General features: G+C 55.4%; 5 protein-coding genes across 5 annotated transcripts; 2 read left to right on the plus strand and 3 right to left on the minus strand.

Annotated features, from left to right (window-relative positions):
- Positions 1-94: 94 nt before the first annotated feature.
- On the minus strand, positions 95-2,922 carry DICSQDRAFT_71813 (uncharacterized protein; the record flags this gene model as incomplete). The annotated part of the gene is made up of 14 exons (XM_007370901.1): positions 95-238; positions 304-414; positions 476-634; positions 692-771; positions 830-1,034; positions 1,099-1,230; positions 1,291-1,470; positions 1,525-1,593; positions 1,652-1,951; positions 2,010-2,171; positions 2,226-2,447; positions 2,525-2,650; positions 2,712-2,779; positions 2,835-2,922. 14 exons carry the CDS (start codon positions 2,920-2,922, stop codon positions 95-97), a joined length of 2,046 nt encoding a protein of 681 aa, XP_007370963.1.
- Positions 2,923-3,087: 165 nt separating this feature from the next.
- DICSQDRAFT_93785 (tryptophanyl-tRNA synthetase) lies at positions 3,088-4,566 on the plus strand (the record flags this gene model as incomplete). Its single annotated transcript, XM_007370902.1, has 6 exons — positions 3,088-3,276; positions 3,324-3,536; positions 3,589-3,669; positions 3,718-3,833; positions 3,885-4,012; positions 4,066-4,566. The coding sequence occupies 6 exons, from the start codon at positions 3,088-3,090 to the stop codon at positions 4,512-4,514; spliced, it is 1,176 nt and encodes a 391-aa protein (XP_007370964.1). The 3' UTR covers positions 4,515-4,566.
- A 343-nt stretch (positions 4,567-4,909) lies between these two features.
- Positions 4,910-9,534, minus strand: DICSQDRAFT_157955 (P-loop containing nucleoside triphosphate hydrolase protein). The gene is made up of 6 exons (XM_007370903.1): positions 9,418-9,534; positions 7,903-9,340; positions 6,918-7,846; positions 5,670-6,860; positions 5,527-5,618; positions 4,910-5,465 (listed from the first exon to the last, which is right to left on the minus strand). The coding sequence occupies exons 2-4, from the start codon at positions 9,324-9,326 to the stop codon at positions 6,832-6,834; spliced, it is 2,382 nt and encodes a 793-aa protein (XP_007370965.1). The 5' UTR covers positions 9,327-9,340; positions 9,418-9,534; the 3' UTR covers positions 4,910-5,465; positions 5,527-5,618; positions 5,670-6,831.
- Positions 9,535-9,702: 168 nt separating this feature from the next.
- Positions 9,703-10,081, plus strand: DICSQDRAFT_175031 (uncharacterized protein; the record flags this gene model as incomplete). Its single annotated transcript, XM_007370904.1, has 2 exons — positions 9,703-9,991; positions 10,050-10,081. The coding sequence occupies 2 exons, from the start codon at positions 9,703-9,705 to the stop codon at positions 10,079-10,081; spliced, it is 321 nt and encodes a 106-aa protein (XP_007370966.1).
- Positions 10,082-10,331: 250 nt separating this feature from the next.
- DICSQDRAFT_113245 (uncharacterized protein) lies at positions 10,332-12,168 on the minus strand (the record flags this gene model as incomplete). Its single annotated transcript, XM_007370905.1, has 2 exons — positions 10,332-11,666; positions 11,734-12,168. 2 exons carry the CDS (start codon positions 12,166-12,168, stop codon positions 10,332-10,334), a joined length of 1,770 nt encoding a protein of 589 aa, XP_007370967.1.
- Positions 12,169-13,671: the final 1,503 nt, after the last annotated feature.

The following is a 13,671-nucleotide window of genomic DNA, read 5'->3' on the forward strand; positions in this document are numbered from 1 at the left end:
ACCTGTTTAATTATCCAGGCCTGCGGTCTAACCCAATATCTGCTACTACAGTATACTAACGCCCCCACCGGATCAGTTCAACATACAAATAAAATTATGCAGAAGCGACAGTGGGGAACCACGGGTGCACATCTGGTATCCACTTCAACGTCTTGATATTTAGATTAGGGAGCTCAATGAACGAGTCCGGCGTCCCTCGTTTGAGCCGGTCGCATGCGTCTGCAAGATTTCTTAGGTACTGTTCAAGAGCGGTGCCAAGTCAGTGTACGTATTCCCGGCAGCAGCTACAGTTACGGAGCGAACCTGTCGTCGATCACGATCCCAATGACTGACAGCTTCCTGCGGTGATTCGCTCAAGCGGCGGGCGATGTTCTCTGCGAGCTCGAAAGTTCTTGAGGGCGAGTACAGTGTTTCCTGTCATGTCGAGACGCCAGTTCAGAATGAAGGGGTAGACCCTGGGATTGGGGTAACTTACTTGCAACAACTCATCGAGCATGGACGGGAAGCTCAACAGGTCCGGCAGAGGATGCGCTGGGATGAGTGTTTCGAACTCGGGGTTCAACACCCACTTGTACCTTCTCTTGAAATTTATCGATATCCGCTTCCACGTCGACGTGATGTACATAGAGGTAAGCTGAGTATGCGCGAGAATCAGTTGCCCGGGTCACGGAGTCAGTAGGTGGGGACTCACTGCAATCAATGCCGTCGAGATCATCTGTAGGGCAGCCAGATGATCCGCTTGAAACAAGAACTCGAGATATGCGGCTGAATCTAGACAGAAGGTTCGGGTTACGAGGACTTGAAAGATAATGGGGATAGTACAATGTACCTCGTGGAACGGAAGGCAAAACGTCCTCTATGCATGCGATATGCTGGTCGAGCACGCGAGCGAGGTACCAGTACGCAATCGGCCTCTCTTCGGGTGCGTACAGCTCTTGCTGGAACCCGGCTAGGATGACTTCCCGGCATTGCTCTAACCGCCATATGCGTGCGGTTAGCGGGACTGCGCGAAGGATCGCTGCCGTTTCCGCATCCTAAAGTTTGGATACGCTTAATAGGATGAATGCTTAGAATGAGAAGTTGATTTGTGGCACGTACGGGAGGCTTGTGCGTCTCTACATCCTTCAGCATCACGTCGTACAGCATGTGCCACTGGAGAACTTCTTTCATCAGATGTCGCCGTCGTCGTGGAGGGTTATACCAATATGAACGTATGTGTGGAACCATGAGCTACCGAGCATGAGCCCAATGAGAAAATACTGCTCAAAGATAATAGAGCTGAAGAATCACTCTTATGATTCGCCGTTCGACGACATCCTGCATACTCGCTGGTGGGTTCGCGGGGCCGCTCCGCTTGAACGCTTGCGTTATAGCGGGGTAAGGAATTCCGATCGTCTCGTAGAAGAATTGCTCCACAAGCCGCATCGGTCGATAGGTCCCAAAGACGAGCTCTTTGTCGAAGAAAAGGGTCTGAGCGTGTTGAGTACGGGAAGCAGTCGACGGTCAGGCGGTGAGTCTACTGACCTGTAAGAGCGATCTATGGAACGCACATGCGGGCCTCTTGTGCAAACTATACCGAAGTTGTCCTGCAGTCTGAATAAGTCAGTTTCTTGCTGAGGCGATTGATGCAACCCACGAACATCAAGCTCACCTTCCACAATGACAAGGAGGGTGACGCTACCAAATGACCTATCTCCGCCCAGAACTCTAGGAAAGCATCAAGCGAGTCCCAGATCTGTCCTAGAGGTGGTATCTCCGTAATGCGTATAGGCATGAAATTTGGCAGTCGACGAGCAATATATGCATCCATCGCGAGGTGCACAGACGAGTCTGGCGGTATAGGATTGTCTGGTGTTCGCATCCGATCGATGAGCTCGCGGCCCACCGTGGTATGGTACCATAGCTGGTCCACCCCTTTCAGTAGGTCCAGTTTGTACAGCGCGAGCAAAGTCTGGTCGGGGTATAAGTTGTCAAACCCAGACAGCTACGGCCATCCTTCTTTGACATACCTTGCGTAGGTATAATCGGTCGCATAACGCGTCAATCTGCGCATCCGAAAGGTCAGATTGTTGGACCCAGTCGGATGCGGTGTCCAACAGGTGCATAATGAGGTCGGAGTTGACGCCTTCCAGTAATGACACGTCGCATTTCTCTCCTTGCCAGTCTTCTATCTACAGAGCACGCGTCAGGACGGTAAGTTACTGGTACATTCACACGGCACATACATCATGCACGCGGTTTTTGGAAAGCTCCCTCCAGGCGAAGTCGCAGCATTTTAGCAATCCAAGCATAGCGGCGCGGATGACTACGGTGATAAGCCATCGCGGCCGCGCAGGGTCTTCGTCCTCTTCGGGCGGGAGGTACTCAGGGTTGATGTCTGGTAAGTGGTGCACAAAGAGGATGGTGAAGACGCTTTGCGAGAGCGTCTTCCCCGCATGCCATTCCATCTGTACGCGAACAAAACAAAGAGTGCAGTATGAACATTCCGGTGTAGTACGAAAGGGCAGTAGCGGGTGGCATTCACCTCGCAAGCGAAGCTGCGGTCCAGGATCCAGCAGACCTCCTCCGGAAGCAGGGGAGTGAGTGGATCGAACGGAGGTCTCCGCTGCTCTTCGAGAATCATTCCACTGTCTAGACGGGGTTCGCCAATCTGCGGTGGGAGTAGAGGTTATGACAACTCGGGACACTTGGGGAGTGATGCTTGGGCTCACCTCGAAGGCACTCATTGCGTCCATAAGAGTAAAACCATCCATGAGGAGGACCTCTTCTGGTTCCATATCTACGCGGACGGTTGAGCAACTCGGGAGCACCAAAACGGTCACGATTTGACGTACCTTGAGCCCCGGCTACAAACAGGTCCGTTACCTCGGCGAAGTCATCTCCTCCTGGAATGTCGAGATAGTCCTCGAAGCCCGAATGCATCGGCATATTGTCGCCCATAACACCAGTAGGACCAGAAGGAGAGAAAGGAGCAGCACAGCGGGGTCGGAGATGGCAGACGACAAGCGAGATCTGACCAGGGCGTTGCGACGATGACGTTCTCAAGCAACAGACGCGACGCGCTCGACACGGTCTCCGGCGCTGTCCATGTCTCTCTTTCACCAGCACCTCCGCCGTGCACCCGCCGCGCTCTCCTCCGCATGGCGCTCTCTTCATAGCAGACATACCGTCGCGCGTGGGATCATCACAACCTCGGTCGCCCACAATGAATCGCAAGAAGTTCGCGCGCGCCCAAGAGTCGTATTCTCCGGCATCCAACCTACAGGCATCCCACATGTATGTGCCATGCCTGTACCTTGTTGCTTGTATAAACCATCGAGTAGATAGGAAACCTGCTAGGAGCCCTCCTGAACTGGGTCAAGCTGCAGCGCGATGCCTCCCCCGAGGACCAGCTCATATATTCGATCGTCGGATGGCACGCGCTCACCTTGCCGCAAGACCCAAGGGCTTTGAGTGTCGCGCGGAGAGACATGCTCGCCGTGCTGCTCGCAGTTGGTCTTGACCCGAACAGGTCAGTCATATTCCATCAAGATGAGGTGCGTCGCTTTCCCGCACTAACCTCACGAGTGTACTGAATGGTAGCAATAGAATCCACACCATGCTGAGTTGGCCTGGATCCTCAATTGCATCACGCCCATGGGCAAGCTACGACGAATGACGACCTGGAAGGTGAGTATACTGCTTGCTGCTTTTGCTCCCTGACCTATATCTTCTCAGTCTAGGCTCGCCGCGTCGCGGAATGCCCGGGATGACTCGGAAGTGGACGAGTCTCTGCTTAACGCGGGGCTGTTTACGTACCCCGTCCTGCAAGCCGCCGACATTCTGGCGTACCGGTACGCTTTCTACTATCTCAGGCTAGGGGTGCGCGGCTTACACGGCACCAGCGCGACTCATGTGCCAGTAGGCGAGGATCAACAGCAACATATTGAGCTCTGCCGCGACCTTGCAGAGAGCTTCAACCGCACCTACAAAGGAAAACGGGCCTTATTCCCCCTTCCTCAGCATGTAATCAGTACGTCTGTTCTCTGTATGGAGTGTCAATATCTTCTTGACACGTTCTGACAGCCTCTTCATGTCGCGTGCTCTCGCTCCGCGACCCATCCTCCAAGATGTCGAAATCCTCACCTGACCTGAACTCCCGCATCCTCCTCACCGACACTCCTGCCCAAGTACGCTCCAAAATCCGGAGTGCAGTCACCGACTCCACGCTCGGAATCACTTACGACCCCGAGACGCGTCCGGGCGCAGCTAACTTGCTTAGCATCCTCGCCGCGTGCACGGACGAAGATGTGCAGGTGGTTGCGGCGCGCTATATAGACAAGGGCCATGGAGACCTCAAGACGGACGTCGCGGAGGCCGTCGAAGAGCTACTCACAAACCCACGAGCCGAGTTCGAGCGGCTGAGGAAGGAGACGGCGTACCTGGAGGAGGTGGCTAAGGCGGGTGCTGAGAAGGCGAGAGCTCTCACTGAGCCGGTCATGAAAGAGGTCCGGACACGCATTGGCCTCGTATAGACTAACTAGTCTACAATAGCCACCTTATAATTCTAATACACAACAGTCCTACTCGCACACAGCCTCGGCCAGAGTATGAGTGCCTCGCACCACGGTGATCGTACACGCCAGGCCCCTCCTTGATTCAACACGTCGCCTCCATCCCCCGCGGGTCGTTCATCGCCCCCGTCAAGCTCCCCATCTCCCCCAACGTCCCCGCGAACAGCTCGTTAAACGCCTGCTCCATCCCCACCTTCTCCAGCACCACCTCGAACCCCGCCCCGCTGGTGTCCAGTCGCTCCAGCCACTCCTCCAGCGCGTCCGTGCCCCCGATCAACAGACTCCTCAGCCTCGTCCGCTCCGTCTGACTCGGGGTGCTTGCACGCACCCCTTCGGGAAGGCGCCCGTCGACAGCTGTGGAAGACGTTGGATCCCACGCCTGCGAGCGGAGGACGGCGAGCCAGCCTGCATCGAGGTCGGCAAGCCAGGCGAGGAGGAGCGGGAGCACGTCGAGCGTGGGGACATACCCCGGGACGGCGGTGAGGACGTCGCCGGTGAGGCGGAGGAGGAGCGTCGTCCGGAGGGGCGCGGAGGGGTCGACGGGGGGAATCTGGAGGATGAGCGAGAGGAGGTGGTGCGTCGCTTCGAGGTAGGCGGGGAGCGTGGGGAGGGACGAGGATGGGTCTGCCCTATCGAACGATATGCAGGATGCGGGTCAGCCTTGTGAGAGGTGTTTTGAAATTACGAGATGCGAACCGTTTCTTGAAGTTCCGGGTGATGTCTAAAAAGCGTTCTTCGAGATAGTCCACTAGCTTCCGCTCTTGTCCTGGAGAAAGTGCGTTAACTGTTTTTGGTTGCGTTGGGGAGCTAGTTGCCCTCTCTGATTGAGTGTCTTCTTCTACTAGTGTGCCATCTTCTGATATGACATCCATGTTATCTATGGCCATTAAAGGACTATGGGGGCAATGTCCGCTGAATAGGGTGCAAGCTTAGCTGAAATATACCAATCTATAAACGGTGCAGAGTTGCTCACGGTGCGAGGGAAGGCCAATTCTTGGCAAGCCGAGCCTTTAGACTTAGTCTCAGCTTCGCCAAAAATGTTAGGGCCAGAGTACAGCAAAGTGCCTGCAGTCTTAGCTTATCAGACATGGTCATACACCACGCGGGCTAACATACGTGATTATTAGGTATCAGATAACCACCGAGGATGATGTGGTCAACCTTTGCATGGTCAAACAAGCGCTTGTCGAGGGTGGTTGAGATAGGATGACGTCATCATATTCCAGGCAGTCATTCCGTGCCACCCAACGTAGGTTTGCAGAAGCGCACATACAGAATCCCAAGATGAGGTAGAATGATCCGTCTGTTGATACAGGATGATATAGAGTGGGGGTCCAAGTCATGTTGTCCATCGTCAGGACGATATTAGTGAGATACTTCCGCAACACCCGCTCGTTGCCAGCGGCGACTCCGGCTTCATCCCTTCGTTTCCTTGCCCTTATGACCCTTCCCTTTGCCCTTCCCCTTGTGCTTGTGTTCTTCGCCGGGCTGCTGCTCCATGTCAACATACCCAACCGGCGTCGCAGTCGGGTTTGCAGCTGCGAGGTTTAGAGGAAGCACCGCAGCATCGGTACTAGAGGGTGAAGAGCCGTAGTCATTGCTCGTCTGCGTGACGTGGATCGTGACGGTCGGTGGGGGAGGCGGCGCAGGCTCGTAAGCGTATGGCCCAACGTGCGAGACGTAGTTGTTGTCGTCCATATCGGGTTCGGCTTGTGCGATCAGGACGGGGACTGGGGCGCGTCGTTCGTGCAGCCAGATGTCGCCAGAGCGGTCAGCGATGTACTTTGCGAAGGGCTGCTTGACCTTGGAACGTCGCGAGGGTTGTTGGGCACGCGAGCTGCCGGTATTGGAATGCACGATATGGGTATGCGCGACCTCGCGGTGTTCGTGGAGAAGGTAATGTCGACCTAGGAGGGTTTTTGGCTCGACTTGTGGGGCAGGATGGCGTATTTGGTGGGAGGGTGCAGCAGGGGCCGGTCGCCCGTAAGCCAGCGGGGCGAAGAGCACCGAGAGCGCGATTATTAAGTAGGATAATAACATAACTTTGGGCGTGAAGAGCAGCAAAGTCTAGAGATGCGAGATGGGGGTGGACACGCGTACGGACCAGCCGAGTCGAGCACCGAGCGGAACGAGGGGGCCGAGGTGGAAAGTTGAACGGCGCGATGGTTCAAAACAACGCGCGTCTCCCTCCGGTCGAGCGCACTTGGACTCGGCTTGACAGGCGGACAAAGAGGAGCAAACACCTTGTCCCGTCACAGTGAAGCACGAGGGGCATACATCACCGTACGATGTGCGAAATGAATTCATCTACAAATATTGGCTCGTTAACCGGGAACCAGTGCTGCAACAATGTCCAGAACGTACCGTTCTTGTCGCTCAGAACCTTCTCATGCGATGTCTTTTCTGAGTTGGACGAATCCGACTCCGCTAACGTCACCTCCTGCTTCGTCAACGGCCGCCTGTCCAACACCGTCTTGCGCGCCTGAGCGGCGGGGTCTTTCGTCTTCAACCGCATCTGGTGCAGCACCTCCAAGCACCAGTCCATTGCGAGTTCGTTGAGGTGCCGGAGCTTGAACGCCTTCTCTTGATCGGGGAACGCGACCGGGTGCCGGTAGCTGAACCACAGGTAGAGCGCGATGACCTTGTGCAGGGTCTCCAAATGCGCGAGCACGGGTACGACGTCCTTCTGTGTGAAGGCGGGCACCCGGCCCTCCATGAGAACAAGTGCGCTGTTGAGCTTCTTGAGTAGCCTTCCGCGGCGTAGCATCTCGTCAATGGGTACGCGGAAGGAGTCTCGATAAATCTCCATCATCGTACGAGCTCCTGTGACTGCAAAGTCGTCACGCCAGGGGGTGGGCGAGTTCGTTGCGAGGAGCCGCATAGGGAGGGTGAGGCAGTCGGCGAAGTCATCGATGAAGAGGAAGCCCTGCTCGAGTTCGTGAATCGACTGAAACTCGAACAGGGGTGACATCCTCGACACGTAATGGTACACCTCCGCGACGGTTATGTTAGAAGACTCCCATGGGAGGGCCTCGACAATCTTTCTGTAGGATTCCATGGTCATATTCAACCGAGCCGTGTGGAGAGGCTCGAAGGACGTTGCGAGGGCTTCCCGTACGAGGTCAAGGTCACCCGGATGTAAGGTCGTCACGATGCCCGCAGTATCGTCCCCGTGCATCCCGAACCGGCCCGCGCGCCCAGCAATCTGTTTGATCTGCGACGCTGAGAGGGGACGCTGACCCCTGGTGCCGTCAAACTTGGAGACTGTCTCAAAAACGACTCGTCTGATTTTGCTGCATGAGATATATGTTAGCACAACATACATGCCAGTGACCATGAGAGGACTAACAGGTTGAGACCCATGCCCACGGCATCGCTGCCTACAAGGACGTCGTAGCCACTATTGGGATCGTTGAAAAGAGCCGCTTGCTCGCTACGGATCTCAGGAGGAAGACGACCGTATGCGAGCGCACAGCGCATCTTCGTCGCCTCTTCGATATTCTTCTGCAGCTCGAACAAGCCCATCCTAGAGAACGTGACAACACAGTCGCCCTTCTTGATACGGGATATGTCCCCATTCAGACTCTTGTCAGCTACGACGAGGGGGGTAAGCCGGTTGTAGCGATTGACCTCTAAGGTGTCCCCCGTCTGCTTCACCAGCGCCTCAATGAGCGGAACAGCGGACTCCTCGCCGCAAAGGTGGATCTCCCTCGCATTCAGCCCGAGGACCGCCGCAGTCCATGCGCCCCCGCGTTGCCTGTCCGAGATCAGCTGAATCTCGTCCACCACCGCGACATCAAAATATGTCGCATGCGGCGTCATCTCGACGGTGCAACTGAGGAGCGGGGCCGTGTCCGAGACGATCTTGTGTTCTTCTCCAGTAACCATGTTGCACTGCCGCGCATACCGAGGATTGCCCGTCTTCACGATGACCGCCTTGCCTTTCTCCGCGCCGTCGCCCAAGTCGATGTTGCTCTGCGAGTCCGGTTCTGCCTGCGGGTCGGGCTCCATCCCTAGCGGGACGATCTGCCCCTTGTTCAGGCGATCAAAAATCTCGAAGGCAAGCAATCGTAGAGGACCCGCATACACCCCGCGCTTGGCAGCTGCAAGCGCGCGCAAAGCGTTATGGGTCTTCCCACTGTTCGTCGGACCGACGTGCATGATAAACTTGCGTGGTGGAGCTCCACGGGTGTGCGTGTACTCCCAGCCCGCATTCGAGAGGTCTGCGGCGCGGAAGAGACTTTGCATGCGCGCTAGAGCCTTGGGAGACACTACCGTCTCGAGTGCTTCCTGGCCCTCAGGAAGACTGGTCCATTCGAAGAGCATCCGCGTGAAGTATCGGTCCATGGCGTGCTGGGAGTTAGATGTCATGTCACGTGCAATGCGGGATAGTTGGTCGCCGCTGTAGGAGAGGTGGCGGAAGACGTCACCCTTGTTCATGGCCTTGGTATACGTTCTGAGGAGAGACCGGAGGTCATCCTTGGGGACACCGAACCGCGCCAGCCGGTCAGCGATCCTCTGGTTGTACTGGGAAAGCCATGTGTGGACATTTCGAGAGAAGTAGACCGGGACATCATCCGCAAGTAGTCGGACCTGGTTGTCTTCTTCTTCCAACGCCTTTGCTTTTGACCGGGCGCGAGATGGACGTCCAACCGGCTTGCGAGTTCGTGCTTGGAATTTAGCGGTGCGGACAAGCAATTGCTGGGCGTTTACTGAGGGCGTACGAAGCTCACGGCAGCATGTTGCTCGTAAAAGCGAGGGTATCCGGAGCATAGACAATGCAGTCACTGTACAGTAAATATGTCAGGACCCCAGAGAAAAATGGTCCTCCCAGGTGGTGACAGGTGAATCTTTGTGCACATACCTGGGAACTTGACCACAGCCCTTCGATCACCCTAAGATCAGGTCCCCTTTCACAGGTACTAGCACAGACGCAAAGGAATGAGTCAGGCGCAGACCTAGACGAGCAAGCAAAGCCTAGAGGGTGGAGCCCAGAAAAGTAGAATCAGGCGTAGTAGTAGCGTATTCTGTTGGCGCTTAGACGAAATCCGACGTTGCTTGTCTTTGTTAGGATCGAAAGCTGCCGCCTTCCAAATGCAGAAAGCTACTCACCTTCCTTCCACCTCCTCCACCACGGCCCACTACCCCAATGGCCGCCATCGCACCCGCACGACTCGCCGCGCTGACGCGCATGCGGTGCGAAATCTTCCAAACAGCCTATAACCCCACCTCCGTCCGCACTGGCGCCAAATACCTCCGTGCACGCCTGCGTGGCCCGTCCATGATCCAGTACTACCCCGACGAGCTCTCCGTCGCCCGGTTCAACCGCATGGGCGGGGACTTCAAGATTCAGGACTGGGACGAGTATCAGCGCCTGTCGGACGTGGAGGAGAAGAAGAGGAGAGGAAAGGGCGCACCGAAGAAGGCCAAGTCACCAGGTGCGTGCTGTCGTGTTCTTCGTGTTGGCGCGACGCTCAAGCTCCGGAACATCTACAGCGGAGAGTCGGAGACAGTCCCGCAAGCGGTGATCTATACAAAGCATACTAGCCTCGTTCGTTCTTATGTGTATATCATCGTAATGCTTGCATGCTGTCTACCCTCACCTTCTTTTGAGTTGCTGTCTTTCACCCGCGACACTGCTTGTGCGCAAGACTCTGTGTGGGCGTGTCCCATCGTCTCTCCCCTCGTCCAGCTGAAGTGTCTCATGTTAACGGTTGGCCTCCGACATGCAAAAGCAATCATTATACATTGGTCAGTAAACACCGCGTACGAATATGTCTAATGTTCGCATAAATTGAACGGCACTTCAAACACTTCCTCGTTGTGCGTCACCACAAAGTTCTTCCGCTCCTCCATCAACTCCTCTCTGTCATTTTCTGCCTGCTTCCTCGTACTTGTACTCGCAAGGGCGTAATCGGCAACCATGTCGAACAGCTCCCTCGGCAGCCTCTGCAACGGGGGTGCCCGTTCCATCTCATCTAGAATCCACTCGCGCTGCTGAGGTGGCACCCGCGAGGTCGATGCGATCGTGACGAAAGGCTGGACCAGAAAGAAACATAGGATCTTCCTATGTCCCGGCTTCGTCTTGTCCGCGAGCTCGAACGGCTGCACGCGGTGCTGGTAGATGTTCGGGAACACCACGCACTTTCCCTCCGCTGCCACAATCGACCCGAGGTTTTGATTGAGTGGCTCTTCACTTCCCATTCCATACGTAGTCTTCCACGCCCTTCTATCCCCGTTCACGTATAGCATATTGATGCTCTCTGAGTCCGTACCGACCTGCGCGCGGAACGCGAGCCGGGACTCGGTGATGTTGTCGCATGCGTAGTAATATAGGCCCGTCGCGACAATCTTCTCGTTCGCCATGCCCTCGACGTGCCACGACCCGCCGCGGTAGTGCGGCTTCTCCGGCGTAAGCATGATGTTCGCAAGCTTGACTATCACCTGGAGGACGCGCCCCTTCAGGTTGAGCTCGATACGGCCTTCGGCGGAGGGCGGCGCGAACGGGGTTGGGTCGGGGATGAGCGGCTTGCGCTTCTCCGACTCTGAATCGTATCTCACCTCTAGGGGTAGATGCGAATACCAGAGATACGGGTTTACGTTGATCGCTAGTGGTGGAGTCGGGCTGAGGACGTCAGAGAGGGACTTCTCGAACAGAGGCACGAAGCGTTGCAGCACGGACGTGATAGTGTCGCACAGAGCTCTGTGCTTGATGGGATGCAGGTTGTTTATGTATCCGAGACGTCTCACGTCGCCGGACTCGGAGACTTGAAAGTCTGTGGGTAGCCATTGGAAGTCTAGAGAGATGTAGTAGTCCCCTATGTCGTGGTCGATGTCCGGACGCTCCTCGCGACACATTGCCATGTTGTACACCGTGAGAGGGTCGCCAAACCGAGCGATTTCCTCAGCAGGGCGGACGACCTGGGTCCGGTCGATACACAGGCAGTAGAGGGAAGGATGAACGAGGTCGAGGACTTGCCCGTCAGAGCCTGGATGCCAGTCTTTCTCCTCGTCAGGCACTGACTCGAGAACCCCCGCCTGTTGCGTCAGGGACATCTTCAGCTCTTCGGGCACAAGGACTGACGCCTCATAAACACATGGGATAGTCGTGACCTATGTGTAGGACAGATAAAGGACGTCAGACGAAGACCTGCATGTTCTTCATGTCTTTTCAACTGACCTGACATCCGGTCGTCTCGTCTCTTTGTCCCGCAGCATGCTTAAGGAACGCGAAGGTCCACTCGAACTGTGCATCCGTCACCAGGTCGCAGAGCCATTGTTGAATTGCGCTATCTTCTTCATCCTCATCCTCGGAGTGGTCATCCGGGTCGTCCGAATCACCATCCTTTGGCCAACGCCGTTTGACCTGCTTTTGCGCACGAGCGACAGCGAGACGGTCAAACTCTTGCATCTCCTGACGCCATTTGTCCACGAGAGCTTCGTCGAGGACCTTCTCCCACCAGCGCGGCTTCTCGAGGACCATCGCGGCGAACGCACGCATCCGAAGCTCGTGAAGCGTTATCGGATCACGAATATTCCACTCGAATGGCGTCGGGAAATTGTAGACATGATTCACAGTTTCTTCGTCGGAGTGCCCAGAGTCGCTGTCTGCCATTCCTGGGGGCGATTTGCAGGCTGAAGAAATTTATGAGAGATGTGCTAACCCGGCTATGGATTATACTGCAGGATCACGCTAGCCGAAAGCTGATGCAATCATACTGTTGTCACTGATGATCGAATCGGACAGATCCCGCGAAACGGCAGTGTCGTTCCTCCGTGTGGATCCGTCTCTGCGGTGAGCCTTCAAAATCCTACTTGTCTGGTAGAGTGCCCAGTTCTAGCCAGTTGTCTAGTATGGTCACACCGTGGTCAATGGCCTGAGTCATGTGTGTATGGCGCCGCAGTAGGGCCGCTCAATTCTTGAGGACGCAGGACGCAGGACGCGTTCAGAGGCCATTGATGGAGGTGATGGGCTAAGCGAGACTAGCCGACAAGCTCGCCTTAGAAACCCCTCGAGCGACGATAACACTCCTCCCCCCTCACAAAGTGCCTCAAGGGTAGTGTCAATCGACGCGGAAGTCTTTCGTCTTCAACATACTCGCGATTCATATTTCCATGTGAGGTTTGGGACACGACAGACCTCTTGGAAAACAACGGGCACGAGAAATGAGGTTGGTACCTTGCCGTATGCGGCAGGTTCGGCTAGCCCATCACATCCATCAAACGAGCTCTGAGTGCGTCCTGCGTCCTGCGTCCTCAAGAATTGAGCGGCCCTAGTGTATCGGCTCACCTACCTATGCATCGAAATTATGCTTTGCAGATTTTCCCGATAAATTCCGCTTATGGCAGGTACGTCCACTGGCAAGCGCGCCTCCGGAGGATCTAAACGTTATCGGTGCACTCTGATTTATATATAATCTTCTCAATAGACTCTTTCTGCAGGCGATTCAGAATCAGTGGGGTAGTTCAATTTGTAAGCACTCCAGGTTCAGAATCAGTGGGGCCTTCACGCTTAGTGCTCCGCAACGTCTCGCGTGTGCCACAATGGTCGTCCCTTGACGTTTACATTGGGTAGGCTCTTCTCAGCGCTGTCAAGCATGGTTCAAATTCCTTTCATGCGGTAAACTGGTATGGGAGTTTGATTTTCTGAATTCTTGCCTACCATAGTGTACGACAAGGTACAACAAAGGTTTTGTTAGACGCCTATTGGGGCGGTAAAGGTCATGTCCCACAGCCCCACCAGCCCCACCAGCCCCACTGGTTCAGAGATCACCAAGATTTGGTCTGGTTCTGAACCGCTTGCAGAAAGAGTCTAATGTATGTAAGTATCACCAAGCAGTTCATAGGGCACTTTCTCCTCTCCACCGTAGTTCACGAGAGGCCATGGGCGCCTCTGGAATCTTTCTTGCTTCCAAAAGTTTGGTTTGCCCACACCACAAATATTTGCTGATACTCCTGGTGCACACCGCGGTGCAACCGTACTGCTAATCCAACCTTCCCAGGTGCCTGTAGAAACCCAAGAGTATCTTGTATGTCCCTGCCAGGCGACGAATTGGCTTTTTCAGCAGATTAACCGGATATTGGAGCAATAATATTGGCAAGCCCGGACATATGTAGG

The sequence above is a fragment of the Dichomitus squalens genome (genome assembly GCF_000275845.1).
Source record: "Dichomitus squalens LYAD-421 SS1 unplaced genomic scaffold DICSQscaffold_80, whole genome shotgun sequence".
In the NCBI taxonomy this organism is placed as follows: domain Eukaryota; kingdom Fungi; phylum Basidiomycota; class Agaricomycetes; order Polyporales; family Polyporaceae; genus Dichomitus; species Dichomitus squalens.